Source organism: Haliotis cracherodii, unplaced genomic scaffold (genome assembly GCF_022045235.1).
Source record: "Haliotis cracherodii isolate W230 unplaced genomic scaffold, xgHalCrac1.p SCAF_23, whole genome shotgun sequence".
NCBI classification, from domain to species: Eukaryota; Metazoa; Mollusca; class Gastropoda; order Lepetellida; family Haliotidae; genus Haliotis; species Haliotis cracherodii.
The window spans coordinates 12,809,818-12,835,769 of NW_027266279.1; the positions used below are offsets into that span (position 1 = coordinate 12,809,818).

Genomic DNA, 25,952 nt, shown 5'->3' on the forward strand with positions numbered 1-25,952 from the left:
ATCAAGTACGCCCGTTTTCAATGAGTTAAATTTTGGATCAGGAAACGAAGTTGGATTTCGTAATTAAATATGAGCGTGATTTGAATTACCTGTCAGTGGGTACCTTGGACCAAATGCAACTAGCAAAGAAGAACGCACATGTATTTATGCTTTTGGATGTATATCGCTGTATTAAAGAGGAGAATGAATATTTAAACACTCAATTTCATATTTCACAAGTCAGAGCAGCAGCTATAAGGCCTTTGGGAGAAACATAGAATTCGAAGCAACTCCCAACTCTAGACACAATTTACAGCGAATTCGTAGACACCTTTTTTATATTGAAATTGAGTTTTCTTTGGCAGGCTCTTTCGTGAATATAGTATTTAAAAAATACGTTAAGTATGATAATTTGTTTTGCAGGATCCATTATTATAAATAAATAATTTGGTTAGAACTCCAAGCCGAGAAGGACAAGTGCATTCGGTAAGAAGAGTCGTAGATATTGATTTTGTTTTGATAGGATTTGCAAGATTCTTTGTAACTACTATCAACAACTCACAAGACACTCCACTCTAAAATCCAATGTCCTCCAATATACAACGAGCACATGTTGAAAACTCCGAAATGAAGTCATAATAGATTTATCTCGTAGCTATCTTATATATACCCTTTATCTAATAACGTGCACTAGATATACCCTTTCTCTGATAAAGAATTGACGTCTGCGGTCCAAAAGTAAAATCCCATGTCCCTACGGTGGCAAAGTATGCACACCGGTTTTTACTTTATAACCCCCTAAAAGCAAAAAGAAAAATTTGAAGTCAATAGATACGTCAACAATAATAATTTCACAGCCTGCTTATTTGATCCAAAACATATAAACTGAAGACAACGATATACATGTATACCAAATCTGTTACTCTATTATAAGCCAATTTGGAAACGGTAGTTATAGTTACATGTACATGGTGAAACATAACGAGGTGAGGTGAAATGGGGTTTAACGTCGCGTCCAAGATTATTGCACTTATATAGCGTGTGTGTGGCTGCTTGTACTAGTCCGCACTGATGCCGATTTATAGTGCTAGCACACTGAGATACCATGCCGCAGTTTAACATGAATACCCCACTCAGGCACAGTATACTGACTCCGAGACGACCAGTCCTTGTTTTAGCCTCTTAATGTCGAGCGCCAGACAGGGTAACAACAAGTACCATCTTTAAACGTCTTTGGGTATGACGCGGCTGAGGATCGAACCCCGCTCTACCATTAGACCACGGAGGCGGTCGAAACATAACGAACGTGTCTTAACTTATGAAGTACTCTTCAATGCGCCTTCATATAGGGAGTCTGTATATATACGCTTTATGTTATGAAATATTATGTATAGGTTTTATCTTATGATGTACATTGCTTTATATACCCTTTATCTGATTATTTCGACTGTGTATATCTTATGAAGTCAACTATATCTAATGATATACTGTACTAGGTACGTACACATCTTATGACTTACCCCATTTATAGCTTTCTATTGTGCACAGGAAAAGACAATATTTAGATCATATTTTTTCATTTAAAAAAAGATTATGTATTACGCGTGAGAGTTCGAGCCGTCTTTCTGTATGAAATGAGGTTTAGAGCATCCCAGTTTAAAGGAGTTAAGATACGAGCTTGAGCCTTCGATGTTTACATGATAAAAACACAAGAGTTAAAAGGCTACAACATAAGAATGAATAAGAGAACGATATTGAAGTTTGAGTGTGGATGGTGTCTGAAGCAAGTACTAAACCATGCGACGATATAAATACTCTCAGAAAATAATATCTGATCGATTCATCGTTTTGAAAGTCTTTGCTTGTTTTAAATAAGATAGTATTACCTCACTGAAAATAGCTGAGATCTTTGAAACCTATTGTTTCTCAATCGACCAGCTACCGTGTGACAGAGTGAATCGAATCATTGAACGGTTCCGTGTCACAATCAGAAATCTCATCGGTCTGTACCCCATGCCGATACATCTGAACCGAATCACACCAGTTAAAATACAGTACACCAAGGATACAAAAACAACCAATTCTCACGCGATACCTTTTGGGACGGTGGCCATTGTAACTATTTCTCAGGGATCAGAATTTCCCCAAAATAATTATAAAACCAGAAAATCATTTCATTTATATATGATATAGTTATGCGGGAACACTTGAAACACACGAACACTGTTTAGTATTTATTCATCTTAATGGTGAGTTATTTCCGAAAGTAACAGCTTTGATTAATCTCATTAAAATCAGATCTTAGTTCTCGCTACCGCTAAACAAAGATCTGAGGACATCCCATTAAGGGTCACGTCAGACCGACCTTGCGCGAACTTTCACCGACAAAAGGAATGGCCAATCAGAAGGCAGCTTACAGCACAAATTTCAAATTGGCGACTTCGCTTCGAAACATATTTTGACAAATTCTCGATTATTCTGGATTGGCTAATATATGGTCTAGATTGTAAGGATTCAGTCGTTAAACACGTTGCTATTGTTCGGAATACCCTGTGTTAAAGTTTTAGAGATTGCATGATTAGAAATCACATTCCGACTGTCACTTTCATAATCTGGTAAGCGACGCACTGATTGGTCGGATGAAAGGTCGTTCTGACGTGACCCCTAATGGGATGTCCTCAGATCTTTGTTTAGCGGTAGCGAGAACTAAGGTCTGATTTTAATGAGATTGCAGCTTTGATATACTAGAAATATGAAAACTAACATATCTGTAATGAAGATAACAACGTTGTAAAAATTAAAGTTGATACTTTGTATAAAATTTTATTTTCCATCTACATGTATATTTCTGTCCAACATGAGATACGATAAAAAAAAACGTCGCTCTTAAAGAGTTAATCCCCATGCGTTGTTTGACAAAAAGAAGATGGTAATATCAAATCGAAACGAAAAAGTTTGAACTCTCTGCCTTGAAACATATGATCGATTAAGACGCAACAATACAAACAAGTGCTTTGAGAATATTGATCTGAAGGATATTCGTGACAATATTGTTTTCAAATAAGGACTAATCCCCCTCAAACATCATGCAACGATCAACGTGCCTTCGAGATATCAGTTATCTTGTTCTTATCGAACGTCTTTTGTATCAGAGAATACATTGAACATGCGTAAGCCGTCAGAATATGATCTACTCGTGAAAGCAAGACGGTTACTTATGGTTATGATGTGTATGGGTAAAAACTCATTTTGTCGAGTTCTAGAAATGGGGATTTGGCAATGTTTTATTATTTCGGTGATTTGTTATACAACAAATGCTCTGAACTTTTGTTCCGATATTGGAAATATCAATGCTGTACGGAAGAACACAGCTCTCCTGGGCTCAACATTTTTAACTCTACAGAGGACTGGCATCATCGACTGTGCCAAACAGTGTCTGTTGAGAAGACGATGCAAGTCCTTCAACGTCGCCCTTGACAGGTCGGAATGTCAGCTGAATGAGATGTCTACTTCCGGTAGTGTGACCAGCAACATTGTAGGTGTTGAGAACACTGTGGTCAGTGACATTGACCAGTGGCCAGGACGTGTCATCGGAGCCTGTCAGAATCACACATGTCCAGACACCTCTGTGTGTAGGATTCACAAAATCGGATCTACTTCTTGTTCAGTTGAGTGCAGTGATCCGTTAAGTCTTGCAAATGGTGCATTCTCACCCAACACAACCGGATATGACGTTGGTGCAACTCTGAGCTACAGTTGCGCAGATGGGTATTTGAAGAGCGGCGAAGCGGTCTGCCAGTCAAATGGAACATGGTCCGACTACAGCTGTGAGATCGGATGTCAAGGTCTCCCAACAATCGCCAATTCCATAATGGGATCAACCGATAGCATTGACCAATGGCCAGTCGGCTCCAGTCCCGACATCACATGTTCTCCTACTGAAGGACAGATCGGGAAGGTCACGTGTCTAGCGGATAGAACATGGTCGAGTATGAAATGTGTTCGAATGCAACGGTCTTGCTCCGAGGTCAGAGATTGCAATTGGCAGTACGGTGACGGCGAGTTCTGGCTGTTTCCGCAGATATTCCACAATGTGCCCGTGAAGATATTCTGTAGTGGGATGAAATCGGGAATTCTACGTCACTATGTGACATTACCACGTGAAACATTCTCTGATTACACAGACACCAGGTGTCGAAATGATATGTTCGAATCGTGTGTCTCTCTTCGCTATGACAAAATCCGAATTGACAATATAGATACAATGACAACTGAACTGGACGGACTTCGGGATGATTCATTTGCTAACGGCAGTAAATGCGGAGTATCGGAATACGCAGGGGCCTTTGACTGCAGCCTCGACCCGTCATGCGAAGGACGCAAAGGGAGACAATTCAAAGTGGACACTGGTCTTACTGGCCTGGTTATCTCCCCTGAAACACAATGGTTCATCCATGACGGGAAAGGTAACGTTAAAATCGAAAGGTCCGACAATAACCGCATCATCAACGGTGAATGCGTGACCGACTGCACCTACTGTTACCCAGGTAATGACGAAATCAAGTACGTCCTGGACAACTTCTACAGCCCGAACTCGAGCAGCGCAACAATACCGATCTGTTTGTCTCCGTAACAATCGAAATAGATGACACGCGCAAACCAAAGCTTCCCACGGGGGAATACAAGTTCATGATATTCTTTTATTGATCCCATCGAATTATCTGACAGAGTCAATATAATCCCTTCCGAGGTCCATATACTTCTGCCAACGATGGTAGAGTATCTGCACCCCGCTGGTGTAAAAGGCTTGCTCTTGGGGCTTGGCACAGCGGAAATGACGTCATCATCATTTGCAAAATGGTTACCAGACATCCCCTTCTTCAAATTTCGGAAGAGATGGAAATATGACAGTGCCGAATGAATGAATTGACACAGTCATGTATTGCAGCCACATGTGCACAGGTGTGTTGTCCTGTACTGAACGCAACCCCCTGTGTTTTCAAGAGCTGTCACCCATGTTTCTCCCAGAAATAATCAAGCATGTGATTTGTTGAACTTGAGGTTCAAGGTCATTAAACCGGAAGTGCACATATGCTCTTATAAATGTAGCTAGAGGCATGGGAAATCTTCTGTTTCATAGCTGTACTTCATTTGATGTGTTTTCCTTCACCTGAAGGTTTGGTTTGGTTTGTTGTTTAACGCCACCCTCAGCAATATTCCAGCTATATGACGGCGGTCTGTAAATAATCGAGACTGGACCAAACAATCCAGGGATTAATATGATGATGATCGATCCACGCAATTGGGATCGATGACATGCATCAACCAAGTCAGCGAGCCTGACCATCCGATCCCGTCAGTCGCCTTTTACGACAAGCATAGTCACCTTTTACGGCAAGCATGGCTTGTCACCTGAAGTGAAGTCATTAAACTGGAAGTACGTGAAATTGTCTTCTTTTTCTGTTTTGAAGATGTACTTCATTGGACATATGTTTTTCTATACTTGGAGTGAAGACATTAAACCGGAAGTGCATACCACTTTCTTTAGTTAGTGTTTATCCGAAGATATAATTCAATAGGAAGTGTGTATAACCTTTTAATTTATGGAATCACAATGTAAATTGTGTGGTGATTTGAAATGAATTCTTGACTCTTCAAGAGGCGGCTGTGAATGGTCGGAGTCTGTTTTTTGTAAAAAAAATAATATACACAATTGCATGCGATTTCGTGACATTTGATTGGTTAACAATGGACTATTTTCTGATTGGCTGACAATAGAATGGGCGGGGCCTGTGTTGCATTATTGTGCTGAACGATGTCACTGATTTCGTATTGTTGTCCATATTTTGTTTGTGTTAATTAATAAATAAGCATTCTGTGAAGGTATTATTCTTGACATGTTTTTTATAAGAATATTGCAATCTTTTCTCGTTAACTACAAAGATATTATATTACGAATTTAAAGCGGGCTCAAAGGTTCTGTTGGACGGCCTCTAATTTGTTAGTTTCCCAGGATGTGAAGTGGTATTTGTACCGACCGAGTATGGTTTAACGCCGCTTTTAGCAATATGGCGGGGACACCAGAAATGAGCTTTACACATTGTACCCATGTCGGGAATCGAACCCGGGTCTTCGGCGTGACGAGCGAAAGTGGTATTTGTAAAACAAACCTGAATAGAACGTACGTTCATCGCAAACCACTCTAGCTGGCGGGAGTCCGGGCTAGGATAGGTCCCAAGCAACCTATATTTAGCGAATAGTCGGGAGGTCGGACTCAATGACTCAGGATTTTAGGATTTCAGTGGAACAAATAATGTGTCCCCGAAAATCCTCAAAAACAATATTTCTGTATCCCGTAAAAACTGAAAACAAGAACTCTTTCACTGGATATTATGGGTATTTTGAAAAATAGTGAATTGTGGGTTTTTGGCTCCCCTTTCAGAGAATAACGTCTGAACAGAAATCTCAATCCCAAGTTCGCGGTTATCGCAATTTGTGTTTCAGTCTATGTTCAAAGTTTAATGAACGTCAGGGACAAAGGGGAACATTTGTGCTGAATTATCTGCCCTTTGGTTGATTCTGACCCTTGGACTAGCAGAGTGACCCGGTTTGGACCTCGTTGTATTTATAGGTGTGAAAAAGTGTCATCTACTTTAGACCAATCATATTATGATAAATTACGTCCCTTTAAGCGCCTTTTCCCTGGATGGAGGAATTGAGGGAAAAGATAACCATCTTAGAAGGTATTTTGTTATGAAAATGAGTATTTACACCGACTAATTGGGATGCGAAGACACAGATCAACAAGATCATCGAGTCTGACCATCCGATCCCGTTAGTCGCCTTTTACGACAAGCAGTCATGGGTTGCTGAAGACCAAAACTAACCCGGATCTTCAGTGGGGATTTCATCGTTCCTGATACGATTCCGGGTACATCAACTTTATAAAGCATAAATTCACAAAAATATGCCCAGACTTTGACCTAGTCCAGACCTAATCTGGTCCAGGAGGTGTTCAGTTGGCGACATGTCAGGAGAGTAAGCTGGCCAAGGTGTGTGAATGAGTTACAATCTTACATCGCATCGGCAATATTACAGCCATAGCGCGACTATAACAAGGTAATAATCATTAAATACCTGTGGACAAAGGACAGTAAAACAGTAAGGTAAGTATGACAGTTTAGGTGTAAAAGAAACCAGATCAATATTAAAACAAGTCATTTTTCAGTAGATTATTTGGTATAAATTAAAATCAGGCTTTATTCTCTGGTGACGCAAGCAACCAAACTAGACCATCTTGTCATGTGGACCTACGCTGCTTCTGCTTCCTGTGTGGTTCCCAGCAGGATTTATGCATCACCTTGGATACCAGTGCCTGTATGCAATGCTAAACAATATTAAGAAAACAAACTACAATCAATATATACTACTCGAAAGAAGTTAAGGATCAACTCTATTCTGTCATATTACTATAGTTAATCTCTCATGTCATGACAGATTTACTTTAACATTATGAAAGAATCGGGTGATCCTTAACTTCTTTTGGGTAGTATACTTAAGCACTAGTCGATCTTATATACTTTACTCGGACTCACGTGCCACTGTCAGGGGGACAATGATTTTACACTTCTGTCCAAGGGCGTACGTTTCGGCCCTCGGATGGTAGCTCAGGGTGATGACGGAAGACAAAACTCAGGGGTGAAGTTTAGACGACAGCAGCCATGTTTATTGTTGATGGTTTGGAATAAGTCGAAAGGGTACATGTTAATAAGAACGTGACAGAACGCACACCGGGACCGAGTGGCCAATCTTCCCGGGTGGGAGAACCGTTCTGTCACTTACACGAGTCGATCTTCTGGCTGTCTCAAGGCTGTCTCCAGGCTGTCTCAAGGCTGTCTCCAGGCTGTCTCTAGGCTGTCCCCCTTACTGACCATGTCAGTCGGGTTTTGTAGAGCGAGGTATTACATAACGTGTGGCAAGGTCATTGTCCCACGTGTATGTATATACGTAAGATCCGGCGACGTTAGGAGGTGTTAATTAAAATTTATAGATAGCGCTGGATATTAAGGGTACTGCCCGGAGGGGCTTATGATAAGAGGGGAACGCCGAATGTTTGCTGAATATATTGAACAGACAAAGGGCATAGAATTTCGGTGCACTTGGAAACACATTGAACCAGTTAGGTATTTAGATAAATGAAATGTAAAATAAAAGTATTGAAATGGTTTGCACTATAACACTACTTTAACTCGCTGAGTGGCTCCGTCATCAGTAATCTCCAACTAACTCACTCGCTCTCTCTAAAATTAACTTAATGAATGTAGAAAAAATAACATTCGCAACAAAATCGCAATCGTTTGTTTCACTTTACTTGCCCTTTAAACAAAACATGCTTGCCCTTTATTCTCTGATCACAAGGGACAATAAATATGCATGAGTAAAACGTGTATGGCCAATTCGTCATCGCCGTAGTACAACTTCATCATGTCTTGAATGACATCCCTAGTAGGTATATCCAACAATTTGTTTTAATCCATGAAGTTTGTTTATACCTACTTGGGTTTTTCCACTTTGCATTAACTGATATACTCTCCGACAGAGGGTTTAAAACCAGGGTCAACTATCAGAAGAGCAGAGACCTGGCCACTAGAGAGGTCATTGTACAATTCTAAAATGTCAAGTATTAATATACTGAACAAAAGTTCCTGTGACATTGAATAAGATTTAATGCAAAGTTATGTTTTTTACCAAATCTGAGGGGGCACGGGTGGCCCAGTCGTCTAAGGCGCCGCGATTCGCTGTGCAGAGTTGCGTCCCCTGGACACGTCAGAAACCTATGATTGTGGGTTCGAATCCCGGTTCGCCCCAATTATGTTTCTAGGTTTGTCAGCACCATACCCGTGCTCGTGGGTTTCACCGAAGTGGTAAACGTCTGAGACCTGCATCACTTCGGGCTTTCCTCCCACATTAAGCTGACAAGCCGTGATATAACTGGAATACTGTTAAAAGCGGCGTTAAACCCAACTCACTCACTCACTCACTACCAAATCTGAAACGATTTCGGTTTGCCACATATAAAAGACTCCTGTAAGTGTTCAAATGGTTTAATTTGACATACTGACTTCAGAAAATGCGTGATTTCCTAAAAAAAACATGAACATGCCAAAATGTCAATTTACAAATCAATAGCGTGTGTGTCGACCTCTGGTTGCGATGCAAGCAACACTTCTTCGTCTCATGGAATGGACCAGGCGTCGCACACAGTCCTGTGGGATATCTGTCCATATCTGCTGGAGCATGTTTCGAAGTTCCTGAGTGTCTGTGGAACACGTGGTTGACGTCGAAGGCGCCGATCTATCTCATCCCACATGTGGTCGATTGGTGAGAGATCCGGGGAGCGAGCCGGCCAGGGGATGACAATCACATTGTTTTGTTGAAGAGAATCCCGAACAAGTCGCGCAATATGAGGCCGGGCGTTGTCATGTTGAAAGGTTATGCCTGGGCCATGACGACGCAAAAACGGTAGAACAACAGGGCCGATGATCTCGTCGCGGTAGCGCTGTCCATTGAGATTTCCCTCGACCACTACCAAACGGGTCCTCTGTCTTGCTGTAATCCCACCCCATACCATAACGCTGCCGCCCCCGAACCGATCTTCTTCCATAACACAATGATTGACGTAACGTTCACCTCGACGTCGGTACACTCGAATTCGTCCATCGCTGTGGCTGAGGTGAAAACGAGACTCGTCAGTGAATAGAACTTGTCCCCACTGTATGGCCGTCCAGCGTAGACTCTGCAGACATGCTTGACGGTGGTTTCCTGTCAAAATGGGACGTCTGGCGGGTCTTCTGGCGACAATCCCTGCACATCTGAGGCGGCGACGTACGGTTTGTGAAGATATTCGTCGAAGGCCAGGGATGCTTCTCGCTGTCACTGTTGCTGGCTGGAATCGATTTTGTAGGTGTGTTGTTCGAATCCAGTTGTCTTGTCAATTATTGGTTACGCGTGGCCTGCCACTCCGAGGATGGTCTCTGACTGCATTTGTCTGTTGCCAACGTTGCCATAAACACCAAATGGTGTTTCTGTGGACGTTATATTGTCTTGCAACATCACGTTGACTCGATCCTGCTTCAAGCATACCAATGGCTCGCAGACGCTCATTTTCGGACATGCGTGGCATTTCGTAATGTTGAATAATTGCGTAATTTTGTTGTTTTTCTGAGTGGTTGTTGTCAGCACGATGCTAAACAATGCATTTGGAGTCCCATTAACGCACATGTTTTTATACCCATTCATGGGCAGTGAAATGCATGGGGCTTGCATAAAAGTTAACTTTTGCATGGAATGAATGCTTTTCTGTAGCAGTTGTGTTTTTGTAACTCGATTCAAAACATGTACTACAATACTGAAGACCAAACTTTACTTGTTTGAAAAATACTCTAAAATATTGGTGTCACAGGAACTTTAGTTGTTGAGTATAGAAGCATTGGGGATAGATCCCAAAATAAATAAATAAAGTGCCTGAAGACAGGAAAGAGAATCAGAAGATCATCAACTGCTTATATTTTGTTTGCTGATGTATGTATCAGCAGTGAAAATAGAACTGTTGTCAGGTATCCTGGAAGATATAATTTATGTCCATCGACAGTGGCACTTGAAACCTTGTCACCATCCTTGGATCCATCTGTTAAAATTGAACGATGAGCGTCATGTTTAGTTCGTAATTGCACATATTCCTGTGGACATATTATTTGATTTGTGTCCGATTTTGAGAGAAAGGTCTACTCAAGGCCTGACGAATTGCCAGGGAGAAGGAGTAGACACAAGCCGGTACGGAGATCTGTAATAAGAGGCTTGATCCAAATCCCAAGCTTGGATTTTGTTTCGACAAAACAGTCAGAACAGTTCATCCATACAAGTATGAAACACGCAACGAAAAGGCTGGATTAGATATAGGTTTGTACGTAATTTAGTTATGTGCTGAAGGGATACTTTTAAACGGCATTGTTTGAGGGAAGGCTCATTGGCCTCCACGTATAAACTACGTGGCTTAGTCCTCATGCTTTAACTATAATATTTCATGGCAAAACTATACATTATTTCACTACACGTGGATAGAGCAAACTTTATTTCTTAAGTAAGCGGTACCTTGAATTGAAAATTCATTGCATTATTAGGCTGGTCGCAAGGAATTCAGGGTAGGAGAGTTGATAAATTACAGTCGACGTCTTTGATCGTTAAAATTCTGACTTCTTGACTCCTGAAGCAATTACGAATACGGTGAGCTGTTTTATACTCATGCTGCACGTGCATTAGCGAATCCATTTTGCACGCAGTTCATTGAACAAAAGCAACAACAAACTTTTCAGTTGCACCCGTGCCAGCTCCAATCCTCCGATGGGATTTATTTTTTGTTTATTTTGTTGTTTTACGCCGCACTCAGCAATATTCCAGCTATATGACGGCGGTCTGTAAATAATGTCTGGACCAGACAATCCAGTGATTTACATCATAAAACATCGATCCACGTAATTGGAATCGATGACATGCATCAACATAGTCAGCGAGCCTTGACCACCCGATCCCGTTAGTCGCCTTTTACGACAAGCATGGTCGCCTTTTACGACTTTTAACCCAAGCATGGGTTCCTGAAGACCTATTCTACCCCGGAATCTTCACGGGTCCGATGAGATTTAAAGTTTTAAGTAACAATATTTTTAAATCGAATCCAAATTCTATATATTCAATTTTGGTGCAGGTCCTTTTGCTCGTTAGTGTATAAGCGACTTAAGTAATAAGTTCTGTGACACAGTGTTTCAGCTTATACAGCGCCGTACTTAGTTTTATGGCTATTATCGGAGTTTCCTGAATTCAAAATTGAGGTCAAATGGGGTTTAACGTCGCGTCCAAGATTATTGCACTTATCTAACGACCTGCATGTGTGTGGCTGCTTGTACTAACTAGTCCAGACCGATGCCCATTTATAGTGCTAGCCCACTGAGATATGCGGCAGTTTAACATGAATACCCCACTCAGACACAATATACTGACTCCGAGCCGACCAGTCCTTGTTTTAGCCCCTTAATGCCGAGCGCCAGACAGGGCACAACTTACAACAAGATCTACCTTTTAACGTCTTTTGATATGACGCGGCCGGGGATCAAACCCCGGAGCTTACGCTCTCCAGGCGGACGCTCTACCACAAGACCACGGAGGCAGTCCCTGAATTCAGATCCAACCCACTCAAATATTGGACAACCCATGCCGCCTCAGCTAACCCTCAAGAGTTCGTGTTTAGTTTTGTCATGGAGAAATTGAAATAGAAAGGACACAAACAGACTGATTTATAACATTTAACATAAATTTAACATTTGAAACCTCATTCTGAGCGTTCCGGTCCAAATTCAATTTAGGGGGTGAAATCCACAGGCAACCTAGCTCTTCACTGAAAACAGAATGTTTATTTGTCTCTTAAACAAACACAACCATTATAAATCAATACACAGATATTACCAGTACATGGTGGTGCTGAAGTCTTATTACAAGCAGGACTTGAATATTTCTGAACCTTTTACAAACATCTGAAAACTTTAAGATAATCAGGCGCAATGCCTTACCAAACAGAACAAAAACAATTATGAAATCTTGGAAGTGTTAAGGCTTGCCAGAAACATATACCAAAGGTTGAGACGAAGAAATTGTATTGAAAGAATTACCATCAACAAGATCCATAAACACCATGTAAAATAAATCATGTCATATACCATTATACCCTATCAGTTCATTTGGTCGAAATCGGTTCATTTGGTCGAAATTAGAGAGAATAAGTACTCCTCCGGCAATTTGAGACATCGGTACATGCACCACAACATCAATCAAATGCTTATCTGGGAACTTACTTGAATTGTTGGATTGGCATTTCGTAATAGCTGACGGACGACAAAGAAGACTTTTAAGGTTTATTGATAACAGTGACGTTTATGATGTTCCTTATTCAGTCTTGCTTGACAACAGTATAATGGTCTTATTCTGGAACGTCGCTATTACAGTATAACAAAGAAGCTATCAATAAACCTTTTACTACTTGGTGGGAACACATTTGATCAACATTCGATTACATCTGATCTCAAATCGATAATCGATTCCCCTCAGTTTTGGGTGCAGCAGACAAGCTCCTTTGAAAGCCCCGAGGGGGGTCCCTGTTGCCTGATTTTGTCCACGTTCCCTTGTTTACACCGCACGCACTAATATTAAATGAAATCTGGACCAGAGAAACTATGCTGTGACTGATTAGACTAACATATAGTCTCTGAAATGAACATATACAGAAAAAAACAGTTGTTCAGTTATCTTAATAAAAATCTAATAAAAAGGGAGCCCAGTGATTCTCTTCATTTTCCTGATACTGCAGTAATCTAGACTTGCCAAACATTTTAGACTTGCATGGGCTGTAGTTGATATAAATGTATCAGGGTCTGTAAGACAGACTAGGTGACTGGTATGAGGAACCATTTACTGTTTCTGTGAAGGCAACAATGGGTGAAGACCAGTTTTCGTTTCCCGCAGCGATTCTTCTTAGATAAGGGGGATGTAACACTACTTACTCACATTCTGTTGGAGTTCGAGGGAGTATGGTTTTACACCGCTTTTAGCAATATTCCAACCATTTTCTTTCACAGAAGCAGATGCATTACATAATTGGGGTGGGATTGGGGAGAAAGAGATTGGTCTTTTATGTGACTGGTTTGTTTTTTTCATGCTGCCCTTCAAATAAACTACCAGTCCCTGAATATCTAAATATTGTTCACATCTTTAAAATATTGTGTTTGGAAAAATTGAACTCTCCGTTTTTCATGCACACACCCCCTCCCCCATGTGGGACAGTATCTCAGTGATCCTTCGCTATAAATCTGTCATTAGTCTGGTTGAGTGCAAGCAAGACACATGTTCACGCACATTGCTTCATAACTGCAATAATCTTGAACACAACACTTAACCCCATTTCACCTCACCAACATTTGACAGAACAGCATTCTATTCCCACAATGTCATCCTCACAAAGTGACACTATTTCAGATGTATTCTGTACTGACTTTTAAATCTTCAAGTTGATTCAGAAACTTGAATCAGCAATAATAACACAACAAGCAATCTATTTAAGAACATTTTACTAACAGTTCATCATAAACTTATCACAGTCTTTGCCAACATTATGCCTGTACCATGGTAATTACTTTGACATCTCAACACATGAAATAACAAACTTTTGTCCCATCCTTTAATATTTAGAAATTTGAAGCATTCGTAATGGGTTCAGATTCTTAAAAATCAGATCCTGACTTATAAACCAAGGAAAACCAATTTCAATTGTTTCGGTAATACCACTGTGTTATTTGCATATATGTTCTGGAATAAACACTGGAATATATAGTACACCTTCCCTTCTACAAAATATTAATTTCTGAAACAAACGAAACAAACGAAACAGCACTCTTCAAATCCTTGTACGAAATTCGAGAAAGAAAGGTCTTCTTCAGCGCATCGCAAGCTGACGTGTGTGCCTGGCCGAAGACAGTAGTGAGAGTCAGTTGTGCTGCCAGTAGCACCACCCACTCTTGGATGTCCTGCAGGCAGACTGATCTTCCAGCTTGTATCCACTGCTGCGGCATGAACAGACACAACTGCATCACCGTGGCAGCAACATCCACACTTAGTCGCTGAAATGACAAGTAATGGAATGTTTGAATTTGTGATGTTACAATGATCAATGTACTGTACCTGTGTCTATAATTCATTGGAGTAAAAACAGTGATTTTGATATCAACTTCTTAATGAAAATGTTTTTTTTATCTTTGACCAGTATATTCTGAAAATGTCTGACCAAAATCTCAGAGGCAATAATTTATCGAAGTGTGAACCTATGTTGACATGAAGCTAAAAACTGCCAGTTCCATGAAAAGTATGAATACAAACATGTGAATGACAAGCAATCAGTCACATTCAGACTGCCTGATCTGATTTTAATGAGATTGGCCTGGTCCAGATTCAATTACTTACATAACGCCATCAAATAGCAGGAATATTGCTGAGGGCAGGGTTGAACAACAAACAACAACAGTCACATTCAGTACCCACATCAAAGGATGAGTAAAAGGTTATCTTCCCCAGGCAAGGGAGTTAACAGGCTATAAAAGTCAAGTTTCCACCCTTGCATAACTAGCCTTGACTTTTGTGGCTCAATCACAGCTCCACCAGTGGCCATTATGAATCATGTCCCTCCTACTGACCAATCAGATTCCACCTCCCGTTTCACTTGCATCTGCAGCACCATGCAGCCGAGACAATCAGATCAAGTTACAGACACCCAGTGCATGTTGATTGTTGCACAACACTTGAGCACGTTGATTAAAAACATGAAAATATTGGAAAATATCTGTCAATGCCAAGTTGAAGTTACATTTGATTTGCAAATCCTGGATTCAAACGAAATCTCCAAAGCAGTCCCCATGTAGTTTACAAACTGGATAACGATTTCATGACGCGATTTTGATCAGACTATGTTAGTCCAGCCAAAATATAACTCCAGCCAAGTTCGGCAAGGGATGAAACAGGACTTTCATAGTCAGATAACGCCCTTGCCTGGGGAAGATGGGGAAAAGGAGACTAAACTCTCAACATTTGCAAGGAAAATGCTGACATAAGTGGTCTTTATTGCTTTATCTGAGAAGAGTCTCTGAAGGTTAACTTGCCGAGTCACATGTTGATCATGTGACAAGTGACTATCCTTACCCTTGCAGGATCTCGACAGAGAAGGTTCCTGACCAGGAGCTTAATAGCCACAGGGACATCATCTGTGTAACAAAGTTACATTATATGATTAATTAATTATCACATTGAATTTCATAATTAGCATAATCAAAGAAAAGCAAATTCATCTGTTAACTTTGCATCAGCTTTAGACCATAAATAGGAATATTATCAAATTACAGCTTCCAAAGGCTATCAACTCATTCACATTAAGACGAGTTAAGCTGCATCAATAAGTGCACTCAACATGTAACAAGGTGAGCTAAACATGGCTAATGAAGGCAGTTATTTAATATTGCTTTCTTCAATCAATCAATCTTTATTTCAAGTACTGAAAAGGCCATAGGCCTATAGTACATATACACATACAGTAGCAATGGGTGCAATAGGAATTACATATATCATAACTAAATATCACATCTATAATACAGAGGATCTGATGTTCATTGCATGATATATATGCATTGCAAGATATTTTGTGACCGTTTCATTTTGAGATGACATGAGGATATAAAATTTGTCTATTCTAGGATTCAGATAAAAATATGTATGTATGTATTCTTTTCTGATATTTGCATACAATGGACAGACACGCAAAAAATTGTCTTCATCTTTTATCTCTTGGCATGTCCAATATTTACACAATCCGTTTCCCCTTGATATCCCTAAATGTCAACCTTTTTTCCTATTAGAAAATCATGAGAGCTACATCTGTAACGGGACAGTGCTGTTCGAAATTTCTTAACATTAATACCCAAAAGATATTTTTCAGTAAGAATGAATGATTTGAAAAAGGTGTTATGCTTTAACCTATTGTGTAAAAATCGTGAAGAGTGCTTTCTACGATAGTGCTATAATGCCACAACCCTGGACACCAATGATCCCGTGTTACAGTGACAGGAACCAAATCCACATATTTCACATGACAGATAGCACTTAAGAACAAGTGACCCAAGGGCCTGAGGAGTGAGTGAGTGAGTGAGTATGGTTTTACGCTCCTTTTAGCAATATTCCAGCCATATCACGGCGGGGGACACCAGAAATGGGCTTCACACATTGTACCCATGTCGGGAATCGAACCCGGGTCTTCGGCGTGACGAGCGAACGCTTTAACCACTAGGCTACCCGACCGCCCCAAGGGACTGGGGATAGGGCATGAAATGATCAGCATACCTGGGAGGGGTGGAAGGTCCTCCTCCCTGAACGTTTTGCTGTCCAGCCGATGTGGGTTGGTCGTGCTGCGGTAGAATGGGTTGTCCATGCCAAATATCTCGTATGCAAGAGCCCCTACCGCCCACAGGTCTGCCTTGCTGTAATCTAGCATAGAGGACTTGCCCACCCTCGCACAGGCGATCTGAAAATATTGGTAAATGGTAAAAATATACATTCACAATTCACAATGGCATACACTAGACAAAGATAGATGCGTTGTTACGTTAATGAGTGAGTGAGTGTGTGAGTGAGAGTATATTTTTACTACACATTTAGCCATATTCCAACAATATCACGGCAGGGGACTGACAGTATCTTTCTTGCCCATTTATTGTATGTAAATGTTAATATTACGCTAAGTAGACAGGGAAATGCATGGAGAAATCCACAAAACGTATTCTCTAATACTTGACAAAACATCTCTCCACTAAGTGGCGATGAGAAAGAGAAAGGAGTAGTTGTGGTAATCACGTGGTCAGGTCAGACTGTGGGGGATGATATGCACCTGATAGGTGCATAATACATTTGTATGGGTGGGGACCATGGCGATGCTGGGATGTGTTCAAGTGAATTGTTTTTTAGAAGCTGGAAACTTTGTTCAAGCCCGTTTCCACATAGGATTGCAAGAAGAAGGATGAAACGCATAGCGTGAGATAGGATAAGTGAAAAATCTTAAGAAAGACTGCACTTGGAGGATATTGCATGATATTGACCTACCTCTGGCGCCATGAGTGCAGCATTACCTCCCTTGTTTATTTCACTGGTGTTGTAGGGGATCTGCAGGCTGTCTTCGCACAAACAGCAGCCAAAGTCACTGATCACCAAGGTGGGATTATCTGCAAAGGTGGTTGCATTAATATCACATCAAAAGGGCAACCAAGTATCATATCAACAGCAGACACATGAGGACTACCATGGTGCAGTTTGGGAAGGAAACTCTCTTAAAGCCCCCTACTTACAGTTTTTGCAAGTATGGGCAATTGATAATTGCAATGGGCCATAAAAATTGAACATAACTTAATAGTGATTGCAGCTGAATAAAACAAATTTATGCCCATGACAGATTAACTATAGTCATATGAAAAAGGGTCAATGACAGCTTTACTATTGAAAACATTGTGTTCTTAACTTCTTTTGTGAAGAATATAGCGATGTGCCAACTTAATGTGGAAGGAAAGCTGTAAATGACACAGGTTATAGATGTTTCCTGATACAGTGTAACCAAGGACCATGGCATAATGCTAATTCTATCATAGCAATCATGGGTTAGAAATTAATTTTCATTTTTATACTCGTCCACAAAAATGATCTGCTACAGAGATACAATCTGCCTAATGGTAAAAGTGGATGTCCACAAGGAAATGTCACTAGTCCTGCTACAGAGTTGCCATCTACCTAATGGTGAAAGTGGTAGTTCACAAGGAAGTCTTCAGCAACCCATGCTTGCCGTAAAAGGGATCGGGTGGTCAGGCTGGCTGACTTGGTTGATGCATGTCATCAATCCCAACTGCATGGATCGATGCTCATGATGTCAATAACTGGATTGTCTGGTCCAGACTCGATTATTTACAGACCGCCGTCATATAGCTGGAATATTGCTGAGTGCGGCGTTAAACAACAAACAAACACAAGGAAATGTCACTGGTCCTTCCTGAGTTCTAATTGTGTCAGACAAGCAGACTTCTGTTAATTCGGAACCCTGCAATCCAACATTTGCAATTCCAAAAAGGGGAAGTAACTCCACACAACTAATTGTGGTGCCATACATTCCCTAATTTGAAAGGTTAACAAAGTCAAATGATGCTGGCATTCCTGCTTCACTCTCAACAAATGCAATCATTGTGTACAACAGTTAACACAGTAATCATGGTAATATCATATAATATATATAATCTATGGTAATAGTATGTTCTTTTCCATTTAGCATATGATTACCTGTCCCATTAGATAGATCAAGCAGGAGATTGTCACTCTTCAGATCTCGGTGAGCGATTCTATCATGCTGGAGGCAGACCACACCCTCCAACAGCTGGGCCAGCAGTAGACACCTGGTGGCCATACTGGGTGACTCTTTGTTCAGAAACTCTCTCAGAGTACAGGTGTACCTGGAGACACATAAAAAAACACACTGAATAACAAAAAAAAGAAAACAAAATAATACCCTAATTCTTGGCATTATTTTTGTTCGTTTGTACATTCACGTCTAACTCAGCAATATTCCAGCTTTATGGCAGCAGCATGTCTGGACAAGACAATCCAGTGATTGATATCATGAGTATCGATCCACACATTTGGGATATGATGAAATGCATCAACCAAGTCAGCAAGCCTGACCACCCCATGCTGTTAGACGCCTCTTACAACAAGCATAGACGCCTTTTACGGCATTAACCACCACTTAACTTGAGGCTACCTAAACTTTAAGGTAACCAAACAATTATCAAGACACACTGCACATAACAGATGCAATGCCATCTTCTATATGGATGTATATTTATTACCTAAACAATGAACCATAGAAAAGACGGCCACTTACCATGCTTACCTGCACAAGTAACAAAAAAACTTGTGTTTCAGGCAACTTGACCAACCCATTGTTTTACTTCCAAGCATGTGATATTGCCCCCATGAATGGCATCACCGCACAATTACACCACTAATCTACATGCATCTACAGGACACTCACTTTTTCATGAGGAGGAACATGGTCATGTTTCTTCCAAAGCCATTGGGGTCAATTCTTGGTGGGAGGGCTGCTGGGTAGTGCTGTCTGTTGTCAGGTAGATCGGGCACGCTGTCTACGAACACCCCATGCATACACACAATATTTGGGTGCGGAGAGACAGTTTTGTTCTTCACACGGTTCCTGCAATACAACAACGGTTGTATTCTCAAAATGAACATTGTCCTTCTAGTGTGAATAGCCTCAGTTCTTGTTCCATGTATGCAACAAGAAACAGGTTGCTGGGGGAGTACTCGATCCCAGGTCCCGACAAATACAGCTACATGATTGTGCGTCACACTAACTTGGGGGAATTTAAGCTGCAGGTCATAAGATAACTCAAATGGTATTGATCTAGATCTGCTAGGAGGCTGAGACGATTTCTTTAGTTATCTAGTGGCAGTAGGACAGCCTAGGGGTAAAAGTGTTCACTCGTCACTTCCAAGACCCAGGTTCGATTTCCACATGGGTGAAGCCCATGGTGTCACTGTTATCTTGCAGGAATATTGCAAAAGGCAGCATTCAACCCAACACACTCACTTGCTACAAGTTTAGTGCCGAAAGCAGTCTTCATTTTAGAAGTTCAGTCCTATGTTGATGAGATAGTTACCCATTGAGCCAGGAATCCTGCTGCTGGTGAAAATCCGTCATCCTCATGGGCACTGCTTCCTTCTCCATAGCTGTCAACACAGCTTCTGCATTTGATTCCACATCGTAGTTAAACATCATCTTCAAGGCTAGGTCATATTCACAGGAAGGAGTAGCGTCTAGCTGGGGATCTGCAGCAATAATAATCATAACATCAGTACCTAATCCAGCTATTGCCCTGTTTGTTATTTTACAAGCCTCACTAAGCAATATTACAGCCATACAACAGCAGCCCATAAATAAACAAGTCTGTACCAGACAATCTAGTGATTCATGTCATTAGCATTGATCCATGCAATCGGGATACTCGGACGTGTGTTCAACCAAGTCAGTAAGTCTGATCACCCAATCCAATTAGTCGACTCTTATGACAAGCATAGGGAACTCAAGATCCATATTCTTACACAGAATGCCCTTGGCCTGACACAAGAGACCTGCATATGCAGTTTGATGCAGTTAGTGTGACACACATGCAATTAAGCTTACAGCTATTGTCTTACAATGCTATTCCAGGATCCCAACAGGGTCCCACGTATATCAAACCCAGCAGAAACACAGTACCCAAAGAAAAGTACAAAGAAGAAAACAAATGGATATTTTTATTTGATAATTATTTGTGACTGACCTTTATCTTCAGGATCTGATGGCACATCTTGCATCAGCAGCTTCAGATGCTCTTCCACCACCCCAGCTGTACAGCTTCCAGGCGAACCATCATCCTCAAGGATGCTCATGTCGCTGTCAGACTCCTCTGATGCATCTGATGATACCTCCGCACCTGCATCTCCAGTCCTGTATGTCTTCATTATCAAAATGCTGTCATCTTCAACCTCAAGGATGGTGATGTCACCATCAGATTCTTCTTCAAGCACCCTTGGTCCCATCTCTTTGAAGAAAGTTGGCCCCATCTCTTCACACAACTTTGGCGCCAACTCTTCAAAACTGATGTCTGTTGCCCATGGTTCCTGACCAATACTGCCCAATGAGTCGAGTATGCTGATGTCACTGTCAGACTCATCTATCATCTCTTGATCTGTGTCGCCATTTGATGACCAAGCATGACTTTGTTTGAGTTCCTCCAATGGTAGGCTGTCTTCGGTATCCAGAATGGTGAAGTCACTGTCCGAGTCTTCAAATACAACTGGCGCCAACTCTCTTTCTGGACTGGACTCAAGAGACATTGAGGAGGCTTCAGAATCAGTTTTGTTTGCAGTTTCATTCCTGGATTCATTGGCAGGTGGTTGGATTGTCGTACCATTTGATGCACAAGGGGGTCTGATGTCTTCCACTGAAAGGAATAAGTGTGTTATTATTCACTGTAAGTAACAGGCATGTTATTATTTTACAATTTTATATCTGTCGACGCCTAGTTGACGGAACACATGGTTTGCAAATCCTGCAATGACTGTAATCTGCAGTGCAATTTACGAACTGGATGTCGGTTTCATTACATGATAATGATTGGACTATACATAGACTTATTAGTCCAGCAAAAATATAAAGCCATAATTCCCAGCCTACTCCCTTGCCTTTGGAAGATGAAATCTACTGTGAGTTCTGAGCCGTCACCAACATGTTTGCCCGACTCAATTTCAATCACATTTATATCTATGAAATATCAACAGATCATTGCTGACTGCCATGTTAAACATGTGACAACAATAACGACACACAAACGAAATGAGTACTCTTCTTACAGAGATCTTTTCTTCCTCTTGGGCGTGCTTCGTATACGGCAGCATTGCATCCCTTGTCGATCAAAGGTCCAATGTCCAAATCCTCAAGTCCAAGAATGTGCACTCCACTTGGCTCAGATACTGTTTTAGACTCATGCAACTCCTGGGGTTAACAAAGACAGAGTAAAGAGACGGAAGCCTTCAAGTGGCAGGGCCATTTGTTTTGGTTTTTTTAAATTTCAAGATACTGTTGAAATTTCAAGACCATTATCTTGAAATTTCAACTAAGTATGTATCTTGAAATTTCAACATATAATTTTGAAAATTCAAGTCAGTATCTGGAAATTTCAAGGAAAAAACTAAAAAACAAATGGCCCTAAAAGGTTTCCACAGTAAAGACATCCTACATTCATGAAATTGTGTATTGAATGAAAAATTCTTATGTTGTGATGGTATAAAATCACTGGTCATTATTTCTGCATAAATAACATTCTTTTTATTTGCCATTAATAATCTGAGTTGAGGTGAGGTGAAATTGAGTTTACATTGCGTCCATGATTATTGCACTTTGATAGCGACTGGTAGTACCACTGATTGTACAACCACAAACTAATTCCAAGTTTATAGTGTCAGACCACGGAGATACCATGCTGCAGTATAACATGAACAGCACACTCAGACACAGTATATGGACCTCGAGCAGTCTTTGTCGGTACATGTGTCAGAGAAGATCTGGGGTAGAATTATAGGTCTTCAGTAACCTATGCTTGCCGTACAAGGCGACTATGCTTGACGTACGAGGCGACTATCGGGATCTGGTGGTCAGACTCGCTGACTTGGTTGATGCATGTCGTCGTGTCCGAATTGCATGGATCGATGCTCATGATGTCAATCATTTGATTGTCTGGTCCAGACTCGATTATTTACAGATAGCTGTCATATAGCTGGAATACCGCTGAGTGCGGCGTTAAACAACAAACAAACAGCATGAATCAATGTCTAGTAAATGACGGATAGAAGAAACAGCAGTTCATGACTATGACCTTGCAGCTACACTGAAGAATCCTAGTTTATAAGTCAGTGATTAGTTAACGTGTTGTGGCTCTTACAGATGTGGACATCAAAATATTGATATTGACCATTCTACAACAGTGGGGTAGCCAAATATGTACTTTTAGCTATCTACCTCCGATACCCTGTCTGATTGTCATACATCAAGATCAAGTTTGTCCATATCTACCTTGTTGATAAAACTCTGTTTCGGTACACATAGTATTTCTTTTAATCATGGATCAACTAAACTTCAAAACACGCCCTAAATAGGAGGCTGGCATGAATCAGGAATTATGAACTTGTATTTACTTATAAAATGTCCTGGACTCAGAATTAGGTAACTGTGGAAACCATACTTATGTGTTCTTTCCTGTAGACAATTTTGATTTTGAGCCACAGAGCTACGGGCTGTTCGCTCTATGTTTTCCAAATAGATTTCTGATTTGGTACATGTATAACACTAAGAATAGGGCATAATCATGATGATAATGTTCATGAATTGTAATCAATCAAAAAATGCACCACGATTTCATTACTTTACAGGACGATTATATTTTCTGTAAGGACACTTGAAATTAGTATTCGGGGGGGTTAAACTTAAAGGACCCTTAGTTAAAGTCAAGGTAAAAACCCTGATAGGGTACGTAAGCATAGATCTACCAGAAAAAATAACACAACCCACTCTGATTTTAGAAAAAACGTTGTCCCTTTCCTCTTGACTTGACAGATTGTTCTTTGCTGAAAATGCCACCGAGACGAAGGCAAACAATGGCAAGTTTCTCCCCCTTCTTCCAATTCCTGCTGAAATCAGTCGCATTGCTGCATCGCGACGCAAATTGGCAGCAACCGTTTTCATGGAACTCTGCGGAAAGATCCCCGTAAAAACTCTCTGGGAGAGACTCTGCTTTTGCACTGCCAATTGGATCTTTTCTGAAACTGGTTTGGTAAATTGTGGCAACTTTTGAAATATTGGTCTCTTTGGCACCCTTCCTGCTTTCTCAAGGATAGACTCCCATATCTGTCGGCCATGTTGGATGATTCGCTCGGTCCAAACATTTCCTCCGAATATGTCGGCCCCCCTTGTGGCTTTGGACCACAAAGGGGGCGCTAGGTTCAACAATTTTCCGTTCAGGTTGCCGTGTCACTGTCACTAAAACTTGAACAAAATGTCAGCCCAAAAGGGCTCATGAAAGATGTCGCAACACCAACAACGCAGTGTTGTAATCACGCACCTGCCGCAGTGTGACGTAATTTGTTATGATCACGTGGTACTGTCAATGTCACGTGACGCATTCCTTCACCTTCTGATCATATGGATAAGCAAGCGTCATTTGAGATTCTGATCAAACGAATATTAATTTTGTCACAAAAGACGATACGCTCATTTCTCAATACTATTGGTTCTAAATGGTAACAATATGTACATAGAATGTGTTGAATTGTGCTGTTTTGTATATCTTTGATGCATTTTGTCAGCCCGGAAGGAACAAACGGTTCTCAAGTCCAGTGAGAGATCGACGTACCAGAATGTGTGCTGCACTTGTATGAGGCGCCGTTTTACTATTTAATCCCTATTTCATTTCACCGATAATCCATTAATTGATATCAGAAAATGAGTCATTGAGATCCCAAATTCCATTTGTTATTGGTATCAGAAAATATTTGTTGATATCTCAAATTCGATTTGTAGATATCAACACGGATACAAGTCCGTGATATCAATAAAAGAATTTATGATATCAAAACAAGTATTATGTGACGTCAAACAGTGCATTTTATGATATAAACAAATCTAATTAGTGATATTTAAAAATCAGAAGTATTTTTGATATCACAAATTCGATTTAGTGATATCAGAGACCATATGGACTCTGGTGATATCAATTCTTCTTTTTCTTCTTCTTCTTCTTCTTCTTCTTCTTATTATTATTATTATTATCCGACATCGAACTTATGAAGTGGTCCTTAAGGGAAGACAGTTGTGACCAGATTAAAGTTGATATTCAGTGTTATTAGATGAAAATTATTCATATGATACTTGCATTGTTTATTGTTCTTTTTCTACTTATTATTATTATTATTATTATTATTATTATTATTATTATTATCCGACATCGTACTTACCCCTAAGGGAAGACAGTTGTGACAAGATTAAAGTTGACATACAGTGTATTTTAGACGAGAATTATTCATATGATACTTGCATTGTTTATTGTTCTACATCATTTTCTTCTTCTTCTTCTTCTTCTTCTTCTTCTTCTGTGTGACAAGATTAAAGTTGACTTACAGTGCTTTTTTAGACGACAATTATTCACATGATACTTGCATTGTTCTACATCATTTTATAACGGTACTCTATGGTACATAATGTAATAAATAGGTAGCGTCCGTGAGCCAAGATATGGCTGGATGTTAAACCCCTTATATTGTGCTATGCAATGTTTTAGCGTATGTGTGTTTAACTTAAGACACTTGATAAACTATGTCTGTCTGTCTGTCTCTATACAATTCAAAGGGAATTGTTGGACGTGACAGTGGTAACAGCAGTGGAAATAGACTTGCACAAGTCTCTAATGCAATAATTATCAATTCAAATCATAATTCTAGAAAATTTAAATAATGAGATCAATTTAAGCTGTCCCAATAAGAGAATGGAGTCCTTATCTAGACCTGCCTAGTAGGAGATAGAATTACTACACATCCATGGACTTATCTTTCAGTACAGCCTTGGAGCAAGGCTACAGTGGAAATAGGACTATTCATGTGTTAATACAACAGATTAAATGGATAGTTGACGGAGTTGATTGACAGTTTACTGCACGTTTATACAGTGAATTCTAAAAGTAAATGTT

General features: G+C 40.4%; 2 protein-coding genes across 2 annotated transcripts; one reads left to right on the top strand and one right to left on the bottom strand.

Annotated features, from left to right (window-relative positions):
• The first annotated feature begins 3,244 nt into the window (after nt 1–3,244).
• LOC139471998 (A disintegrin and metalloproteinase with thrombospondin motifs 9-like) lies at nt 3,245–4,612 on the top strand. Its single transcript, XM_071254506.1, has one exon. It carries the CDS (start codon nt 3,245–3,247, stop codon nt 4,610–4,612), a length of 1,368 nt encoding a protein of 455 aa, XP_071110607.1.
• Nucleotides 4,613–14,133: 9,521 nt separating this feature from the next.
• On the bottom strand, nt 14,134–24,237 carry LOC139471592 (serine/threonine-protein kinase Pink1, mitochondrial-like). The gene is made up of 10 exons (XM_071253969.1): nt 23,783–24,237; nt 22,069–22,210; nt 20,997–21,659; nt 20,334–20,502; nt 19,688–19,867; nt 18,937–19,106; nt 17,719–17,837; nt 16,963–17,143; nt 15,772–15,833; nt 14,134–14,699 (listed from the first exon to the last, which is right to left on the bottom strand). Exons 1-10 carry the CDS (start codon nt 23,954–23,956, stop codon nt 14,427–14,429), a joined length of 2,133 nt encoding a protein of 710 aa, XP_071110070.1. The 5' UTR covers nt 23,957–24,237; the 3' UTR covers nt 14,134–14,426.
• Between the last annotated feature and the right edge of the window lie 1,715 nt (nt 24,238–25,952).